The following is a 21955-nucleotide window of genomic DNA, read 5'->3' as shown; positions in this document are numbered from 1 at the left end:
ATTGCTCCAGTGGGCTCCCATTACGTTTGGGCACCCACAAAACAATTCAGTTCCTGCCCATAGTTTTTCAGACACTATAAGGTTGAGAAAACCCTTAGCAGCGTAGTGGTACCAGTTTACCAAAGTTAAGTGTTTACTCCCAATCCTGCTACTAAGTATTGATAATCCTAGTTAATTTCTACTGTAATTTACCATAGTATTTTAATCTTGTAAAAGAATACTGACTGCAGTAATTCACAAAGACACACACACACACACACACACACACACACACACACACACACACACACACACACACACACACACACACGTGTGTATCTATATTATGAAATGCAAAGTACAATAAGATGTATTTAAAATTGTGCATCAAGCTGAATTATTTCAGAAACCTTTTCCTATTACTGATATTCTCAAATGGAGTCATGCAGCATTGAAGTCTAAGCCATGTTGGTCATTATCTGTATTACGCTATGCAAAATGCAATCTTAAACCAAATTTATCTGGGTTGTGTTTTTTTTTTTTTTCCCCCCGCATCCAGGAAATTTCTCCTCTGCTTTCTATGGAAGCGATGGCAATTGTGACCGATGACAAGAAGTCTAGTCCTGAATTCCCCTTTCCAAACACCTACATCTTTGATTTATTTGGTGGTGTTGATGTAAGTGTACCTTTCGTAGTGTCTTTAATTAGATATATGCGCTGGAGTTCATTTCAGCTGGTTCTGAATTTGTTTACAGTGCAAACAGTACTTATTAGGGAATCAGTATGATTTACCGACGGGTGTGTTGCTGGCTGTCAATATCCCGACATCTGCATTCCACCCACCGGAATGCCGGCAGCGGGGAGAGCGCAGAGTCCCCTTGCAGGTTTGCTGCGGGCTAGGTGTCTTGCTGCGCTCGCCACAGGGTCTATTTCCACTCTTTGGGTGTCGTGGACACTGACTGTTGCGCCAGGATTCTGGCTGGCGGCATTGCTGGCTGGCGGCATTGTTGACTGGCAGGATTCCGGCGTCTGTATCCTGACTGCTGGTATTCCGATAGCCAGCAAATGAAACGCATCCCCTTATTAGTCCATACCTTACTCCTATATTGATAATTATTTTTTTTTATTTTTTTTTCATCAACAGATTTACTTACAGAATTGGCATGTATAGAAATTGCTCTTTACCAGCAATATTTTGGTATCCTATCGACCTTCTAGGCCGGGATTGTGTTCAGTGTGCTATAGGAAATGTTTTTCTCACTAGTTGGGCGTTGGGAAGTGTGTATGTTGGGAGTTTCCTGATCTTGTTATCGATAAGGTCAAGTGGATTCAATTTGGGATAAACTTTATTTTCTTTTTTACGGTCCATAACCTCCACAGGGTTAACCTTGGGTATGATCCTGGTGGCGACAAGGACTTGCACCGAACAGTAAGCTTGTGAGCCTCCCAGGATGCACTGGGCTCTTCTCCCTTCATACCCCACCCCCATACTATAGTACTTCAGTTTTTTTGGTGCCAGCAAGGAGCTGGTCACACTGAACAGGGGCTGCAGCTTGGAGCCAAAGTTTTTCTTTTTCTTTTTTTATTAGAATTTTGAATAACTTTTTTTGATAACTACTGTGACACCACAAGCGGGTAGGTGATTTAAGCAGGACTACCACTGCACCTTCCACTAGCAAGGAGCAGGGGCGCCCGAGGACTGCATCTTCTCACATTGGGGGACAGGTAAGGCGGGTCCTTGTACCGCTGTCCCGGGAGACAGACCATAGCTGCTGATGTGCTCCCAGTCCATTCAGTGTACTCGCGGCCGCACTATACCACCAGGGCATTAATGTACACTGGTGCTGGGGACACTTTAACCACTTAACTGACGATTGCCAAAGACCGCTCCGAAATTGTCGGGGGTTTTTATGAGTGAATTAGGTGAAGAACATGAATTTAACCCTATCCCAAATGATTTTAGTTAAAAAAAAAAAAAGGAAAAAAAAGAAAAATCTAATAATTTTTGTGATTTTTTTTTTTCTAAACCCCCCCCCCCAAACATCAATCGGGAATATCGCGACCATCGCGGCTTTTATTTTGAAAGCCGGGACAGCCTCGAGGTATGCCGGGGGGGTCTGGGGGCAGCTAGGGAGAGTTTATTTACACTCCCCAGCGGCTGCCATTGTCTGCAGCCGCTGGAGGGGGGATCCTGCCGTGCTGACCGATCGGCAGTACGGCAGACACGGGGAGAGTGCAGGGAGGCAGAGGAGGGAAGTTTCCCTTCCCTGCCGCTGCTAACGCACTCTATCTGACTGGTCGCATCCTGTGCGACCAGGTCAGATGGAGCACTTGCAGGCATGGTCGCATCTGATGCCACCATGCCAGGCAAGTGGTTAATGGCCGGGAGAACTTGTGGCGATAGTCAGCACAGGGGAGGTCAGCGCTTCCCCAGTGGCCCCTCCCCCAGCCTAGGGTGCCCTTCCACAGCGGTCTTCCAATCCTGGGCTGCTCCTCCTTCCTCACAAGAGACGTTGGGCAGCCATTATGCAGAGCTCTGCAGTTCTCCAGAGGCAGTGGGCTGTGTCTCCCTGTGTACCTCTTCTACATAGCAGGTTATACAAAATTAAAAATCCTGCCAGCCTTATCGAAGTGCTGTGTATTTGATAAAAATGTCCATTGCAGTTAAATTCGTTTTTTGCGTTGTATGTTACTTATGTTAGTGCTGCTGCTTGATTTTTCTCTATTTCAAACTGTAAATTTGTATTTGCTTTGCCTGTACTTGTTTTCTCTCTGTGACCCTTGAAAACTCATGTGTATTGGATTAACTCTGCCACATTTTACTAAATATTGTATTTGTGTGAGCTTATTGTCGCATACTGTGCCTGTTAGACACTGCTCAATACCATATTGTGTTTACTGCTTGCTGTTACCATGTCCAAGAAAAGCAAGGCAAAACAGGCAGGGGCACCCACTCTGGTAGTATGTAATGCCTGTCACACTGAGGTTTTACCTCAGGATTTATCACAGTATGGTCTATGCAAGGACTGCCTTGTGCCTCCTAGCACCTCGGCCCCACCAGTCATTGTAAAATAGCCCTTATGGGGTTCATTTACCACATTATTGGCCAAGATTGCTGACCATATAGCTACCCCACCTGTGGTATCCTCCAGCCAGTACAGCACACACTGGCTCTCCTGGGGACCATCCCACGACTAGTGCAGCCCACAATGGCTCCCCCTGTAGCTGTACCACAGCAACTGCAGCCCACAATGGCTCCTTCTATGGGATTTCAACAGCCATTACAACCTGTTTATGAGGCCATAGCAGCCCCACCCATCCACCCTCAGTGGTTGGATTTATTCTCTACATTTGTTCAGAGTCTGGCTGCTTCATCTGCTGCTTTTCAAAACATGATACAAGGGTAAGGCACACTGCCTGCACCTACTGTTGCTAAACAATACTGTACCTTCCTCACAGTCCACACTACACTTTTCAGTACTTGCTGACACGGCTGAGGTTTCAGAATCTTCCTCAGGATGAGGAGGCCCAGTGTAAATTTAATGTGGCAGCATTAAACAGGGCGGTTAAATTCTCTCTTCAGCTTGAAGATGCGGAACCAGCCCGTACTTCCAAAGATCCGCTGTGCATGCAGCAGAAAGTGGTACTAGCTGAGTTTCCACACTCGGACCACTTCACTGAAGTTAGAACTGAGTGTGGAAAACACGTACTAAAAATTCACTGTACCTAAGAGGCTAAGCTCCTTTTACCCTTTACCCACAGAGGATTGTGCAAAGTGGGACAGTCCACCTATAGTGAATACTCATGTGACACACTTAATCAAGAGTTCCATCCTGCCTATCCTAACTGCGTCCTCCCTTTAGGAACTACCGGATAGACAATTGGATGTGTGTCTTAATCTTAAATCAGTGTACTCTCTTACGGGAGCAATTGCCAGGCTGGCTACGGCCACAGCGTGGAAAGCTAAGGCCATTGAAACATGGACCGATAACCTGGAATCCGATCTGACCACAGCGCAATTATCATTGCCAACATTAGCGATGTTGCCTATTACATTGGTGAAGCACCTCTTGACACTGCACTGTTCATTCCCAAGGCAAAATCAAGGGTCCGTCCTTTCTACGCTCATCTCACACCGGCAAGGCCTCCAAACCCAGGGCCAAGCAGACTTGGTCTGCTAGATGTCCAGCCACGAAACCTGAGGATAAACCCTCAGCCTGACAGGGCGGGCCTCCCCCTGGGGCACCCCAGGGTGGGAGGCCAACTTCTTCAGTTTGCCCAAGCATGGTGTCTTATCACGACTGATGCCTAGGTCAAAGAAGTGTTCTCTCACGGGTACACGCTCTCCTACCTGAATTGTCCTCCCACACAGTACTTCCCTACCACTCAGTCACTGGATCCTGGCAAAGCACAGGAACTGGCGGGAGTTATTCAATCCTTCCTGCTGTCAGGCGTGATCATCCCTGTTCCATAATCTCAACAAGGTCAGGGATTCTATTCTATGCTCTTTTTGGTTCAGAAGCCAAATGGGTCATACCGTCCCTTTCTGAATCTAAAACTGTTGAACACGTACCTCGGAGTACCCAAGTTCCGTATGGAAACTCTCTGCTCCATTATGTTAGCAATGCAACCTGGGGATTATATGGTTTCCCTGGACATCCAGGTTGCATACTTTTTATGTGCCTATAGCGCCCTGTCATCAACAGTATCTCCGGTTTGCTGCTCTCAAGCAGCATTTCCAGTTCCATGTCCTACCCTTTGGATTGTCCACAGCTCCCAGGGTGTTCAACAAAATTGTGGCGGTGAAGGCAGCCCATCTTCAACAGCAAGGGATTCGAATCCTTCCTTACTTGGACCTCCTTCTACTGGCACTCTTCAGAGATCTTAAACCGTCATCTCCTGATGACATTGTCCTTTCTAGAGGACCATGGTTGGCTAATCAACTGGGCCAAATCCTCGCTCACCCCGTCTCAGTGGATGCTCCACCTCTGAGCACTACTGGATGCCAGCCTACAACAAATCTTACTTCCTCAGTAAAAGATTACAACATTACAGTTCAGCATCTGCAACCTGCTTCACAGCCTCCAAATCTCGATACATGCGGCTATGCAGAACCAGGGTTCCATTGTATCGGTATTAGACAAGTTGGAATTCACTCAGTTTCACTCCAGGCCCCTACAGCGCCTGATACTGGCCACGTGGAATAGCCTGCTGGCACAGCTCAAGTCTCAGACTCTAATTCTGACGTAGCAGGTTCGTATATCCCTTGCATGGTGGCTTCACATGGCCAGCCTGGACAAGGGCTGACCTTTTTGGATTCCACACTGGACACTCCTCACTACGGATGCCAGTCTCCGAGGGTGAGGAGCAGTCACACTCCTTTCAGGGCCACTGGTCTATTGACAGAAAGGGCTCTCCTAATCAATGTACTCAAGCTAGCTCTGAGTTTTTCCGAGCTCTTCAAATGGCTAAGGACCTCCTTCCCGGTTCGCCAGTACATGTCAAGTCCGACAACTCCAAGGCAGTGGCTTGCATAAATCGGCAAGGAGGCACCCGCAGTATGGCAGCAATGCAGGAAGTGATTCTCACCTGGGCTGAACTCCATCTTCCAGCCATGTCCGCAATACTCATTCCAGGAGTTCTCAGCTGGAAGGTGGACTTTCTCATTCGCCAAGATGTCCACCACGGAGAGTGGTCTCTCCACTCGAATTCCGGTACACAAATGGGGTTTGCCAGACGTGGCCTCCAGACACAACCACAAGGTTCCCGTGTACGGGGCCAGGACCAGAGATTCGGAAACTAACTTTGTGGGCACACTCACAGTTCCGTGGCCTATCTCTTCCCTCCAGTGTCTCTACTTCCAAGAGTACTGCGCAAATTCAAGGACGATGGCGGAAGGCTCATACTGGTAGCTCCAGCCTGGCCCAGATTCCATTGGTTCTCGGATTTGAGGATCTCCATCAACGAGCCCTTTCCTCTGCCTCTTCGTCCAGACCTGCTCTCTCAGGGGCCCTGAGAGTATCTGACGTACTACGCCTGTCTTTGATGTCGTGGCTCTTGAGACATCCCTCCTAAGGGAAAAAGGTTTCTCCTGTGTGGTAGTTCAGACCATGCTTCGGGCTCGGAAACCAGTCTCAGCCGCATATATTACCGGATATGGCACTCCTACTTCCAGTAATGTGCTCAGTGTAACTACGATCCTAAGGTTCTCAGGATCCCTTGGCTGTTAATGGATCATCACCTGGCTTCTCTGAAGGTCCTGGTATTGTCCTTGTCCGTCTGGTTCCAGAAGAGATTTGCTGCCTTGCCAGATGTGCGTACCTTCGTTCACGGGGTACTCCGCATACAGCCTCTAATTGTCCCTCTTGTGGATCCGTGGGATTTGTCCTTGGTTCTTCAGGTCTTATATTGGAAACAGTAGACCTAAGTGGTTAACTTCAAAGACCCTCTTTCTAATTGCAGTCATCTCAGCACGCAGGGTCTCGTACTTGGGAGCTCTCTCATGTCGCTCCCTAGTCTTGATTTTTCACCATGTCCTTCAAACGAGAAAAGGATACCTAAGGTAGTAACTAAGTTCCACGTCAGGGGACCCCGCCTCTCGCAAGAGGTAGCATCGGTTTAAGTGGTACTGGTTCCCTTAGGAAGACTGATTCCTTATTCATCCTTTATGGATTCCACAAGCGTGGTTCGCTGGCCACTAAGCAAACATTGGCTTGTTTGGCTTCGCATGACCATCTCACAGGCTTAAACATACGCTGGCATTCCTGTTCCAAGTACAGTCTCTGCTCACTTTACTCACTCTGTGGGTCTTTCACGGGCAGCCCGCCGTGGCGCATCTGGTGAACAACTCCACAAGGCTGATACGTGGTCTACTGTCCACACATTTCTTAGGTTCTATGCCTTTGATATGTGTGCCTCTCAGATGTAACCTTGACCGCAATTTCTTCCTTTCAGCTTAGGAGTGTTCCCTCCCTATTACAACTGCTTTGGGACTCCACAAAGGTTAACCCTGTGGAGACCATGGAGCCTGAAGAAGAAAAGAAGAGTTATGGTAAAACTTACCATCGTTAATTCTTTTTCTTCGAGGTTCCTGGGATTCACAGGGCCCATACCCTAACGCACCTAGCTTCAATTGGTTACTTTTACAGTCACCAGTTCCCTTTTCCTCTGTATGAGAGTTTCTTGTGTTAACCACCCTTCCTTCTCTTTCTTCTCTCCAGCTCCTGCTTTGGGCTTGTTACTAAAACTGAAGTGCCTGAGCATGGGGGAGGGATAAAAAGGGAGAGGAGCCCAGTGCATCCTGGTAGGCTCAAAAGCTTACTGTTCGGTGCCGGTCCTGGTCTACACCAGCATTATACCCAAGGTTAACCCTGTGGGTCCCATTGACCTCGAAGAAAGTGTTAACGAAGGTGAGAATAAACTTGAAAAATCAACAAAAACAGATTTCTGCAGCAGGGTACACAGGTATTCCACAGGGAATAACATCTGGGGTGTAGAGTTGGATCTTGATCCGAGGCACCAACAGGCTAAAGCTTTGACTGCTCTCAGGGTACACTGCACCACCTCCTCTATAGCCCCGCCTCCAGGCACTGGAGCTCAGTTTGTAAGTTGGTGCCTGCAGTGCAGGTCACTAACAGGTAACTAATAAGAGCTTTTTAAGAAGAAAGAAGACTTCAAGGGCTGCAGCACAGGCACTAGATGCTGTGTATGTCATGCTGACATTCTGTGCTGCAGCTCCATCACCTCCCCCAGCTGCGCTGCATACTCCCGCGCCCTGGTTGCCGGGTACTTGCAGCGGAGGCGCTCCGGTTATCAATCGCACATCTCCTGGATCGCGTGGCCGCACTTCAGAGAGGAGGTAAGAGGGTCCCCTGAAATCTCGATCTGATCGCGGACCCAGGAGACTGATCGCGTCGCTGGCGTGCACACTGTGGCCATGCAGGGACCCCACTATATCCACCAGGGCTGGGAACACGGATCGGATTTATTAAAATTTGTTTATTATAGGCTCCATAGTACCCGGTGGTGAAGTCCAGCAGTGGGGATAAGGCTCTGACCTGTAGCCCCTCCCCCAGCTCCAGGCGCCATCTACAGCAGTTGTTCCCGCCCTGGAGCTGCATCTCTCACTCCCTCACTCTCTGTCCGCGTTTGGACGCCATTTCACAGAGCTGCGCTGATCCTGGGACTGCTGGGCACTGTCCCCTCTGTAAAGCCGCCTGTCTCATCAGCGCTGTGCATTTACAGCACACTTAAGTATGCTACATGTCATTTTGACAGCGTTAGTTAAGAATAAGTGCACTTCTATATGAATATTTAGTACAAGTATTCTGTGATACACATCCAGTGGTTACTGTGCATTGTTATATCTGTATACATACATATCTTTATGTAGTATTTCTAGTCCAGTGCAGTTTTATTTTTTATATATAATAATTTCTGCATTGTACCTGTGACTGTGTGTGCCTATAGCTGCTGTGTGGATTCTATTCTGCGTATCACAAACATTGCTATAACTATATTTTGTGCCCTGGGGGTCTTAAGTGCGTCAGGGTCTCATATACCATATAGTGTTCCACAGGATATACTGTTTTGTATTTCTCTAACGTCCTAAGTGGATGCTGGGACTCCGTAAGGACCATGGGGAATAGCGGCTCCGCAGGAGACTGGGCACAAAAGTAAAAGCTTGAACTAGCTGGTGTGCACTGGCTCCTCCCCCTATGACCCTCCTCCAAGCCTCAGTTAGATTTTTGTGCCCGAACGAGAAGGGTGCATGCTAGGTGGCTCTCCTGAGCTGCTTAGAGTAAAAGTTTATTTTAGGTTTTTTATTTTCAGTGAGTCCTGCTGGCAACAGGCTCACTGCATCGTGGGACTAAGGGGAGAAGAAACGAACTCACCTGCGTGCAGAGTGGATTGGGTTTCTTAGGCGACTGGTCATTAGCTCCAGAGGGACGATCACAGGTTCAGCCTGGATGGGTCCCGGAGCCGCGCCGCCGGCCCCCTTACAGAGCCAGAAGAACGAAGAGGTCCGGTGAAATCGGCGGCAGAAGACGTTCCTGTCTTCAACTAAGGTAGCGCACAGCACTGCAGCTGTGCGCCATTGCTCTCAGCACACTTCACACTCCGGTCACTGAGGGTGCAGGGCGCTGGGGGGGAGCGCCCTGAGACGCAATAAAAACAGAAATACCTTAGGATGGCAAAAGAAATACATCACATATAGCTCCTGGGCTATATGGATGTATTTAACCCCTGCCAGTTTTCCAGAAAAAAGCGGGAGATAAGGCCGTCGTGAAGGGGCGGAGCCTATCTCCTCAGCACACAAGCGCCATTTTCCCTCACAGTTCCGCTGGAAGGACGGCTCCCTGACTCTCCCCTGCAGTCCCTACAGAATCAGGGTAAAAACGAGAGAGGGGGGGCACTATTGGCAGCTAAATTATAAACAGCAGCTATAAAGGGAGTAACACTTATATAATGTTATCCCTATAGATATATATAGCGCTCTGGTGTGTGCTGGCAAACTCTCCCTCTGTCTCCCCAAAGGGCTAGTAGGGTCCTGTCCTCTATCAGAGCATTCCCTGTGTGTGTGCTGGGTGTCGGTACGATTGTGTCGACATGTATGAGGAGGAAAATGATGTGGAAGCAGAGCAATTGCCTGTATTAGTGATGTCACCCCCTAGGGAGTCGACACCTGACTGGATGGTTGTATTTAAAGAACTACGTGACAATGTCAGCACTTTACAGAAAACTGTTGACGACATGAGACAGCCGACAAATCAATTAGTGCCTGTCCAGGCGTCTCAGACACCGTCAGGGGCGATAAATCGCCCGTTACCTCAGTGGGTCGACACAGACCCAGACACGGATACTGAGTCCAGTGTCGACGGTGAGGAGACAAACGTAATGTCCAGTAGGGCCACACGTTACATGATCACGGCAATGAAGGAGGCATTGAACATTTCTGACACTACAAGTACCACAAAAAAGGGTATTATGTGGGGAGTGAAAAAACTACCAGTAGCTTTTCCTGAGTCAGATGAATTAAATGAGGTGTGTGATAAAGCGTGGGTTTCCCCCGATAAAAAAGTGCTAATTTCTAATAAATTATTGGCACTATACCCTTTCCCGCCAGAGGTTAGGGCGCGTTGGGAAACACCCCCTAGAGTAGATAAAGCGCTCACACGTTTATCTAAACAAGTAGCGTTACCGTCTCCTGATACGGCCGCCCTCAAAGAACCAGCGGATAGAAGGCTGGAAAATATCCTGAAGGGTATATACACACATACTGGTGTTATACTGCGACCAGCAATCGCATCAGCCTGGATGTGCAGTGCTGGAGTTGCGTGGTCGGATTCCCTGACTGAAAATATTGATACCCTGGATAGGGACAGTATATTACTAACTATAGAGCATTTGAAGGATGCATTACTATATATGCGTGATGCACAGAGGGATATTTGCACCCTGGCATCGAGAGTGAGTGCAATGTCCATTTCTGCCAGAAGAGCGTTATGGACGCGACAGTGGTCAGGGGATGCGGATTCCAAACGACATATGGAAGTATTGCCGTTTAAAGGGGAGGAGTTATTTGGGGCCGGTCTATCGGACCTGGTGGCCACGGCAACGGCCGGAAAGTCCACCTTTTTACCCCAGGTCACCTCTCAGCAGAAAAAGACACCGTCTTTTTAAACTCAGTCCTTTCGTTCCCATAAGTACAGGCGGGCAAAAGGCCACTCATTTCTGCCCCGGGGCAGAGGAAGAGGAAAAAGACTGCACCAGGCAGCCTCTTCCCAGGAGCAGAAGCCCTCCTCTGCTTCTGCCAAGTCTTCAGCATGACGCTGGGGCTTTACAAGCGGACTCGGACACGGTGGGGGCCCGTCTCAAAAATTTCAACGCGCAGTGGGCTCACTCGCAAGTGGACCCCTGGATTCTGCAGGTAGTATCACAGGGGTACAAACTGGAATTCGAGACGTCTCCCCCTCGCCGGTTCCTGAAGTCTGCTCTACCAAAGTCTCCCTCCGACAGGGAGGCAGTTTTGGAAGCCATTCACAAGCTGTATTCCCAGCAGGTGATAATCAAGGTACCTCTCCTACAACAGGGAAAGGGGTATTATTCCACGCTGTTTGTGGTACCGAAAGCCGGACGGCTCGGTGAGACCAATTTTAAATCTAAAATCCTTGAACACTTACATAAAGAGGTTCAAATTCAAGATGGAGTCACTCAGAGCAGTGATAGCAAACCTGGAAGAAGGGGACTATATGGTGTCTCTGGACATCAAAGATGCTTATCTCCACGTCCCAATCTACCCTTCTCACCAAGGGTACCTCAGGTTTGTAGTACAAAACTGTCATTATCAGTTTCAGACGCTGCCGTTTGGATTGTCCACGGCACCTCGAGTCTTTACCAAGGTAATGGCCGAAATGATGATTCTTCTTCGAAGAAAAGGCGTTTTAATTATCCCTTACTTGGACGATCTCCTGATAAGGGCAAGGTCCAGGGAACAGTTAGAAGTCGGAGTAGCACTATCTCAGTTAGTGTTACGTCAGCACGGGTGGATTCTAAATATTCCAAAATCGCAGCTGATTCCAACGACACGTCTCCTGTTCCTAGGAATGATTCTGGACACAGTCCAGAAAAAGGTGTTTCTCCCAGAGGAGAAGGCCAGGGAGTTATCCGAGCTAGTCCGGAATCTCCTAAAACCAGGCCAGGTGTCAGTGCATTAGTGCATGAGGGTCCTGGGAAAAATGGTGGCTTCTTGCGAAGCGATTCCATTCGGAAGATTCCATGCAAGAACGTTTCAGTGGGATCTTCTAGACAAATGGTCCGGATCGCATCTTCAGATGCATCAGCGGATAACCCTGTCGCCAAGGACAAGGGTGTCTCTTCTGTGGTGGCTGCAGAGTGCTCATCTACTAGAGGGCCGCAGATTCGGCATTCAGGATTGGATCCTGGTGACCACAGATGCCAGCCTGAGAGGCTGGGGAGCAGTCACACAGGGACAAAATTTCCAGGGCTTGTGGTCAAGCATGGAAACATCTCTTCATATAAACATTCTGGAACTAAGGGCCATTTACAATGCCCTAAGTCAAGCAAAACCCCTGCTTCAGGGTCAGGCGGTATTGATCCAATCGGACAACATCACGTCAGTCGCCCACGTAAACAGACAGGGCGGCACGAGAAGCAGGAGGGCGATGGCAGAAGCTGCAAGGATTCTTCGCTGGGCGGAGAATCATGTGTTAGCACTGTCAGCAGTGTTCATTCCGGGAGTGGACAACTGGGAAGCGGACTTCCTCAGCAGACACGACCTTCACCCGGGGGAGTGGGGACTTCATCCAGAAGTCTTCCAAGAGATGGTAAACCGTTGGGAAAAACCAAAGGTGGACATGATGGCGTCCCGTCTCAACAAAAAACTGGACAGATATTGCGCCAGGTCAAGGGACCCTCAGGCAATAGCGGTGGACGCTCTGGTAACACCATGGGTGTACCAGTCAGTGTATGTGTTCCCTCCTCTGCCTCATACCAAAAGTACTGAGAATCATAAAAAGGAGAGGAGTAAGAACTATACTCGTGGTTCCGGATTGGCCAAGAAGGACTTGGTACCCGGAACTTCAAGAGATGCTCACTGAGGACCCGTGGCCTCTACCTCTAAGAAAGGACCTGCTCCAGCAGGGACCTTGTCTGTTCCAAGACTTACCGCGGCTGCGTTTGACGGCATGGCGGTTGAACGCCGGATCCTGAAGGAAAAAGGCATTCCAGAAGAAGTCATCCCTACCCTGATAAAGGCCAGGAAGGATGTAACCGCGAAACATTATCACCGCATTTGGCGAAAATATGTTGCGTGGTGTGAGGCCAAAGAGGCCCCTACAGAGGAATTTCAACTGGGTCGCTTCCTACATTTCCTGCAAACAGGACTGTCTATGGGCCTAAAATTAGGGTCCATTAAGGTTCAAATTTCGGCCCTGTCGATTTTCTTCCAAAAAGAACTGGCTTCAGTGCCTGAAGTCCAGACGTTTGTCAAAGGGGTACTGCATATACAGCCTCCTTTTGTGCCCCCGGTGGCACCTTGGGATCTCAATGTGGTTTTGGGGTTCCTAAAATCACATTGGTTTGAACCACTCACCACTGTGGAATTAAAATCTCACATGGAAGGTGGTAATGCTGTTAGCCCTGGCTTCAGCCAGGCGTGTCTCAGAATTGGCGGCTTTATCTTATAAAAGCCCTTACCTGATTTTTCACACGGATAGGGCAGAATTGAGGTCTCGTCCTCAATTTCTCCCAAAAGGTGGTTTCAGCGTTTCACGTGAACCAGCCTATTGTGGTGCCTGCGGCTACTCGGGACTTGGAGGACTCCAAGTTACTGGACGTAGTCAGGGCCCTGAAAATATATATTTCCAGGACGGCTGGAGTCAGGAAATCTGACTCGCTGTTTATCCTGTATGCACCCAACAAGCTGGGTGCTCCTGCTTCTAAGCAGACGATTGCTCGTTGGATTTGTAGTACAATTCAGCTTGCACATTCTGTGGCAGGCCTGCCACAGCCAAAATCTGTAAAAGCCCATTCCACAAGGAAGGTGGGCTCATCTTGGGCGGCTGCCCGAGGGGTCTCGGCTTTACAACTTTGCCGAGCAGCTACTTGGTCAGGGGCAAACACGTTTGCTAAATTCTACAAATTTGATACCCTGGCTGAGGAGGACCTGGAGTTCTCTCATTCGGTGCTGCAGAGTCATCCGCACTCTCCCGCCCGTTTGGGAGCTTTGGTATAATCCCCATGGTCCTTACGGAGTCCCAGCATCCACTTAGGACGTTAGAGAAAATAAGAATTTACTTACCGATAATTCTATTTCTCATAGTCCGTAGTGGATGCTGGGCGCCCATCCCAAGTGCGGATTGTCTGCAATACTTGTATATAGTTATTGTTACAAAATTCGGGTTATTATTGTTGTGAGCCATCTTTTCAGAGGCTCCTTCGTTTATCATACTGTTAACTGGGTTCAGATCACAGGTTGTACGGTGTGATTGGTGTGGCTGGTATGAGTCTTACCCGGGATTCAATATCCTTCCTTATTATGTACGCTCGTCCGGGCACAGTATCCTAACTGAGGCTTGGAGGAGGGTCATAGGGGGAGGAGCCAGTGCACACCAGCTAGTTCAAGCTTTTACTTTTGTGCCCAGTCTCCTGCGGAGCCGCTATTCCCCATGGTCCTTACGGAGTCCCAGCATCCACTACGGACTATGAGAAATAGAATTATCGGTAAGTAAATTCTTATTTTTTCACTGTGTTTCAGTCACCTCTTACCACTTAAATCCTCTGTTTGTGCTCTGCAATTGCGGTCACATATCATAGGGTTTTTTTTGTCAGGTATTGTGTTTGTCTGGCTATATTGTACTGATATGACCTAAGGCTACATTTCCAATAATGCCCGCTACACAGGGCGGGAAATCCGCAGACGCTCCTGCATCATGCAGTGCTGGCGCCATGGATTAACCTGAGGAAAAGATTCTGCTGAGGGTTCAGGTACTGGGTGTTCTGCATCCCCTAGTTAGCCCACAGCACCTGTGGCAAATCAGGATCCACCTTGGACTGCATTTTCAAATAAGCTGACTACACTTGTAACAAGATTTACGCCCCCTGTGGGACCTCCTGTGCCATTACAGCCACATATTGTCCCTGTAGTTAATCCACCATGGGTGGATACTCTGTCAACCCAGTTACGGCAATTAAATCAGTCCTTGGTTAACAAAAACCTAACCCTCGACCTACTGGGACCAAAGGTTCATCTAAGTGGGCCATTTCTTCCTCACAATCCACTAATATTTCGGGTGGTTCTTCCGATTCGGATGGGGAATATACTGACCCATCAGATGCTGATACTGCTGCTTCTGATGAAGATTCTACAACCCATGTTGATGTTCATGACCTAGTGGAGGCTATCAAGCCGATTCTTCAGATTGATAATGAGATTGACCCTCCTGATACATCTAAGAAACTTGATAAGTTCAAACGTCAGAAGGTTACTAAATTAGTCTTACCACACTCTGACCATTTAATTGACATATGTCAGGAATCCTGGTCTTCTCCATGAAATACATTTTCCCTGTCTAAAAAGATGCTAGCTCATTATCCTATCTCTGCAGAGTTGAGTAACAAGTGGTAAACCCCGCCACCAGTGGATTCACATGTAGCCCGTCTTGTGGTGTCATCTACTCTGCCTGTCACCACCGTCACCTCTTTGAAGGAACTGACGGATAAGCGTGTGTAGGGTTGCTTGAAGTCTATTTACACTCTTACAGGTGCTGTACATAGACCCACTATGGCAGCCTCTTGGGCTGCAAAAGGCATTGAAGCATGGGTTCAAGCAGTTGAGGAAGAGCTACCTCTAAATTTTTCTGACACTACTAGACAATATCTGTCGTATATATTACCACAGCCTCTGACTATATTCAGGAGGCGGCCTCTGATGCAGGCGTTATGGCGGCCACGCCATCTACTATGTCTATCCTGGCTCGCTGGATTCTGTGGTTATGGTCCTGGTCAGTGGACCTGGACTCTAAGAAGACCTTGGAGGTGCTCCCTTTTAAGGGAGACATACTGTTTGGAGATGATCTGAGTACGATTGTGACCGACTTGGCGTCGGCCAAGACTGCGTTTCTCCCAAATACTAATCCTTCGGTTCTGAAGGCTGAGTACTACTTTTCATTCCTTTCGACCTCCAGGCAAAGCAAAGGGTCAAGTGTACCCGAGACAGGCTCGCACTTCCAAATCCTCTAAGCCCAAACCTAAACGTTCTTGGGCCGCCCGTCAACCTGCTTCCAAGCCGGACAAGCCTGCGGCATGATGGGGCGGGCCTCCCCCTGGGGGACCCCAGGGTGGGTGGCCAACTTCTGCGGTTCGCCCAGGTATGGTTAAAGACCACTTCGGACGCCTGGGTGCAGGAAGTGGTCTTTCACGGGTTTGCAATCTCTTTCAAGAGACGTTTCCCTCGTCAGTTTTGCCCACCGGTTATCCCTTTGAATCCGTTAAAAGCACAAACTCTACATTTGGTTGTCCAATCCCTCCTGGGATACAGGAGTGATAGTGCCGGTGCCTCTGTCTCAGAGAGGCAGGGGATACCATTCGATGCTGTTTCTAGTTCCGAAGCCGAATGGATCCTCCCGGCCTATACTCAACCTCAAATCTTTTAACAAATTTGTGAGGGTGTCCAAATTCCTTATGCAAACTCTGCGCTGTTTTGTACTGGCTTTGGAACCCAAGGACTATATGGTATTCCTGGACATACAGGATGCTTACCTGCACATACCTATTGCCATGTCGCATCAGCAATATCTTCGCTTTGCTATTGGCAACCTACATTATCAGTTCCAGGCTTTGCCTTTCAGACTGACCACGGCTCCTCGGATCTTCACCAAGGTCATGACGGCCCTTCTCCTCCTACAGGGTATCCGGATACTGCCGTATCTGGACGACTTGTTGATCCTGGCGAACTCCCCAGAGGTTCTCCTTCGTCAACTGGAACTGACTGTCCAATTCCTACAAGCCCACGGGTGGCTCATTAACTGGAAGAAATCCTCACTGGTCCCTGCTCAGAGCATGGTGCACCTGGAGGGCATTGTTGAACACACACAACCAACATTTGTTCTCGTCTCCAGAGAAGGTCCTGAAACTTCAGGCCAGAATCAGATGCTTCTTCTCTCGTCCAAGAGTGTCGACACACTCAGCGATGCAATACTATGCCTCATGATGTCTGCTTTCGAGATGGTACAGTACACTCCGTTTCATTCCCGCCCCCTGCAGAGGTTAATCCATTCCAAGTGGGACAGCCTGCCTCACCAGATCAGGTTTCAAATGATCTCCTTGACTCCGGAGATTAGTCTGTCACTGAGTTGGTGGCTACAGGACCAACAGTTGAGCAGGGGTCACCCCTTCTGGTTCTTTAACTGGGTCCTCCTAACTACGGGTGCCAGTCTGCGGGGTTGGAGCAACACTCTCTCCAGGGTCGGTGGACCAGGGAGGAATCTTTCCTCCTGATTAAACATTCTGGAATTGTGGGCAGTGTTAAATGCATTGACACTGGCCCTGCGCTTCGTACAGAGCAGGCCTGTTCAAGTACAATAAGACAACGCCACCACGGTGGCATACATAAATCATCAAGGCGGCACTCGAAGCCGCATGGCAATTATGGAAGTGTCAAAAATTCTTCGATGGGCGCCATCTACCAGCAGTATCGGCAGTGTTCATTCTGGGGGTCCTCAACTGGGAATCTGACTTCCTCAGTCGTCAGGACGTACATGCCGGGGAGTGGAGTCTTCATCCGGAGGTCTTCCAACTCATTGTGGACAAGTGGGATCTACCAGATGTAGACCTGATGGCGTCTCGACACAATCACAAGGTTCCGGTCTTCAGAGCAAGGACAAGGGGTCCTCAAGCAGCATTTGTGGATGCATTGGCAATTCCATGGAACTTTCGGCTGCCATACTTGTGCCCTCCAGTGTCACTCCTGCCCAGGGTACTACGGAAGCTCAAGGAAGAAGGAGGAATACTGCTTCTAGTTGCTCCAGCGTGGCCCAGACGGCATTGGTTCTCAGACCTGCAGGGTTTCTCGATCGAGCGTCCTCTTCTACTTCCTCATGCCCAGACCTCCTCGTTCAGGGCCTTTGTGTTTACCAGGACCTGGCTAGACTGGCTTTGACGGCGTGGCTCTTGAAGCTTTGCTCTGAGGGTCAAAGGATTTTCTGAGGCGGTTATTCAAACTATGTTTAAGGCCCGCAAAGTGGCTTCTGCACGGATTTATTATAGGGTCTGGAATTCTTATGGTGTGCTGCTAAGAATACAAGTTTAGTACCTCCAGACTTTTGGCTTTTTTGCAACAAGCCTGGTTTTAGGACTTCACCTGGCCTCCATCAAGGTCCACATTTCTGCCTTGTCGGTGTGGTTACAGCGAAAAATTGTATCTATTCCTGACATTCATACATTTACTCAGGGCGTATTACGGATTCAGCCTCACTATGTCACTCCTGTTTCTCCATGAGATCTGTCTGTTGTTTTTAATGCCCTTCAAGAGTCTCCGTTTGAACCTTTTGAGTCTGTGGACCTTAAATGCCTTGCGCTAAAGGTCATTTTTATGTTGGCTGTTGCCTCTGCTAGGAGGGTGTCAGACTTAGGCGCTTTCTCCCGTCGTCGACCCTTTCTGATTTTTCACCGTGATCGGGCAGTTCTTAGAACTCGCCCTGGTTATCTACCTAAGGTGGTGTCATCTTTCCACCTTAACCAAGAGATTGTGGTTCCGGCCTTTATCTCTTTTGGTTTGTCCTCCAAAGAGCGGTCTTTGGATGTGGTACGGGCTGTCTGTATATATGTAGAAAGGACTGCCTCTATCAGGAGATCAGATTCTCATTTTGTACTGCGAATAAGCATACCTTGGCCAGATGGATTAGAATGGTGATTGCACAAGCGTATGCGCAGGATGGACTCCCACCTCCTGCTGCTATCGAGGCCCATTCTACTCGGCCTGTTGGACCTTCTTGGGCGGCCCGATGTGGCGCGTCTGCTGAACAATTGTGCAAAGCAGCTACGTGGTCCTCCGTGAACACGTTCATCAGGTTCTATGCCTTTGATACTTCCGCCTCCCAGGATGCTTCTTTTGGACGCCGGGTTCTTGTGCCCGCTACAGTGCCTCCCCTGTCATGAGGAACTGCTTTAGGACATCACCGATGTTATTCACTGTGGAATACCATATACCCCGCTGCAGAAAAGATTTATGGTAAGACTTACCATTGTTAAATCTCTTTCTGCGAGGTACACTGGATTCCTCAGGGCTCCCACCCTGACGCACTTAGCTTCTTTGGGTTTGTATGGCATTAGCTGCTAGTCCCTTCTCCTGTTGTGAGAATGTGGGTCTATGTGACTAACATCTACCGTCTCTCTTACCTGCTACTGCATTGGACTGGTTAACAAAACTGAGCTCCAGTGCCTGGAGGTGGGGCTATAGAGGAGGCGGTGCAGTACATCCTGGGAACAGTCAAAGCTTTAGCCTGTTGGTGCCTTGGATCAAGAGCCAACCCCCGATGTTATTCCCTGTGGAATACCAGTGTATCTCACAGAAAGAGATTTAAGAATCCTAAGTCTTACCATAAATCTCCTTTTTCTACTTCTCCAATGGGACAGCCGCACAATTTAAAAACAAGAGAAACTTTGAAAGTAAAGTAAAAAAAAAAGTGACATGCATCCCTGTAATGTTTTCCTCTGGCCAGACAAAAAGTTGTTGTGGTGTAAGAATCTGATTATCATGTGGATGTTGCAGGCTTGCTCAGGATGCTAAACCTCTTCACTGTGCCACCTACACTATTGCAAGGCCCATTGCCATGAGCAATCGCAGAAAAATGCTGCTCTGTTTCTATACCATCTTTAAGAGAGCATAAGTTGGCAAAGTTTTTTTTGGCGATTTATCGACAACTGTATGAACAATTTTTGAGATTTTTTTATTTTTTTTTCAAATATTTTAAAGATTGGCTTTTTTAGAAAAGCTAAAAAAAATTTTTTATTTTTTTATTTTTATGTAAACATACTGCTGTGTTATATAGCATATGAAAGTCCATACAAAGAGGTTTAAAATGAGACCTTGCCCAACCCTCTAGCTCAATTAGGTGAGTTGCAAGTGCAGTTTAAATAAATGTTAAAAGCACATTTTTCGTGAGAAAATTGCCGCTTTAAACGCATATAACTTCAAAACCGTTGAACTTATCAACCTAAGATTTGGGGCTTTTATTTATTTATTTATTATCAGTTTCTTATATAGCGCAGCAAATTCCGTTGCGCTTTACAATTTGAAATAACAATAACAAACTGGGTGATAACAGTCATAGAGGTAGGAAGGCCCTGCTCGCAAGCTTACAATCTATAGGGAAATAGCACCTTTCCTTGTGTACATATGCCTATCTATTGCATAGAATGAGAAGACGTGAGGATATGTGTGGACTGTACAGAGTGGATGCAATTTGATAGGAAGGTTTATGAAAGTTATGTGGGCGGTTCTGGAATTTGATACGCTTGCCTAAAGAGGTGAGTTTTCAGGGAACGCTTGAAGGTTTGGAGACTAGAGGAGAGTCTTATTGTGCGTGGTAGGGCATTCCACAGAGTGGGCGCAGCCCGATGAAAGTCCTGCAGTCGTGAGTGGGAGCGAGTAATGAGTGTGGATGAGAGACGCAGGTCTTGTGAAGAGCGAAGAGGTCGGGTTGGGAGATATTTTGTGATAAGCGAAGTGATGTACGTTGGTGTAGTTTGGTTAATGGCCTTGTGTGTGAGTAAAAGTATTTTATACTGAATGCGGTAGAGTACAGGTAACCAATGGAGGGACTGACAGAGTGGATCTGCAGACGATGAACGTCTAGCGAGGAAGATAAGCCTCTCCGCTGCATTCAGAATGGATTGTAGTGGTGAGAGTCTCGTTTTGGGAAGACCAGTTAGGAGACTATTGCAATAATCAATGCGGGAGATAATGAGAGCGTGGATTAGAGTTTTAGCAGTGTCTTGTGTAAGGTATGGTCGTATTTTGGATATGTTTTTTAGATGCATGTAACATGATCTTGAGACAGATTGAATGTGGGGAACAAAGGACAGATCAGAGTCAAGGATGATACCTAGGTAGCGAGCTTGTGGGGTAGGGTAGATAGTCGAGTTTTCAACAGTGATAGAGATATCAGGTTGGTACCTACTATTGGCCGGTGGAAATATAATTAACTCTGTCTTTGAAATATTCAGTTTGAGGTGGCGAGATGTCATCCAGGATGAAATGGCAGAAAGGCATTCAGTGACACGGCCCAATACAGATAGGGACAAGTCAGGGGAGGATAGGTAGATTTGAGTATCATCTGCGTACAGATGATACTGAAAACCAATAGAGCTGATTAGTTTACCAAGAGATGAGGTATAGATAGAGAAAAGCAGAGGACCCAAGACTGAGCATTGCGGTACTCCAACTGAAAGAGGTAGCGAAGAGGAGGTAGATTCAGAGAAGCGAACACTGAAGGAGCGATTAGATAAGTAGGATAGGAACCAAGAAAGGGCTGTGTCTTTAAGACCTAGGGATTGTAGTGTCTGTATGAGAAGAGAGTGGTCTACAGTGTCAAATGCAGCAGATAGATCTAGAAGAATAAGTAGTGAGTAGTGGCCTTTAGACTTCGTAGTGATCAAATCATTAACCACTTTAGTCAGTGCTGTCTCTGTGGAGTGTTGGGAACGGAAGCCTGACTGAAGTGGGTCCAACAAAGTGTATGATTTAAGAAAGTGTGTGAGTCGAGTGTAGGCAAGTCTCTCAAGTAGCTTAGAGAGACAATGGAGCTGAGAGATAGGGCGGTAGTTTGAGAGAGCAATTAGGGTCAGAATTTAGTTTTTTTAAAATGTGAGTAATCACTGCATGCTTGAAGAGTGAAGGAAAAATACCAGTAGAGAGAGAGAGATTACAGATGTTAGTTAAGGTAGGGATGAGCACCAGAGGGGATGCGGTCAAGATGCCGCCGGACGGAATCCCGGCGGTCGAAATACCGACGCCGGAATCCCGACCGCCACAATCCCGACATATTCTCCCTCAGTGGGTGTCCACGACACCCATAGAGGGAGAATATAATAGTGTGCCGAGCGAAGCGAGCCCGCAAGGGGCTGCGTTCCGCTCGCCACCCCTGTCGGGATTGTGTGGTCGGGATTCCGGCGTCGGTATTTCGACCGCCGGGATTCCGGCCGGCGGCATTTAGTACTGATCCCCACCAGAGACAGAGCTTTACTTGGTGCTTTTCTTTACACCCATCACAATCTGAAAAGGTCAATCTGTATCCTGTGTGGATTTGGTGTGGAACAACCGTGGTGTGTTCCTTTTTACATTAAATAAGCTAAATGTGATCGTATAAATATTTTTGAACCTTTTTAAAAAAAGGAATTTTTCAGCTGAACTACTGATTACTTTTGGTGTTTTTCTGCTGTGTGGTTCAGTCAC

The 21955-nt window shown here is 48.0% G+C and overlaps 1 protein-coding gene across 1 annotated transcript in view; it reads left to right on the top strand.

Moving 5' to 3' along the window:
* TRPC4AP (transient receptor potential cation channel subfamily C member 4 associated protein) overlaps positions 1–21955 on the top strand; it is a 175149-nt gene that overhangs the window by 32119 nt on the left and 121075 nt on the right. The window contains exon 3 of the mRNA XM_063960144.1: positions 539–655. Within this exon, the coding sequence (XP_063816214.1) occupies positions 539–655 (117 nt within the window). The remainder of the gene's footprint in view (positions 1–538; positions 656–21955) is intronic.

The sequence above is a fragment of the Pseudophryne corroboree genome, chromosome 3, assembly GCF_028390025.1.
Source record: "Pseudophryne corroboree isolate aPseCor3 chromosome 3, aPseCor3.hap2, whole genome shotgun sequence".
Taxonomy (NCBI): domain Eukaryota; kingdom Metazoa; phylum Chordata; class Amphibia; order Anura; family Myobatrachidae; genus Pseudophryne; species Pseudophryne corroboree.
Note: the sequence above shows the minus strand (reverse complement) of the source record. Positions and strands in the feature narration are given on the sequence as shown.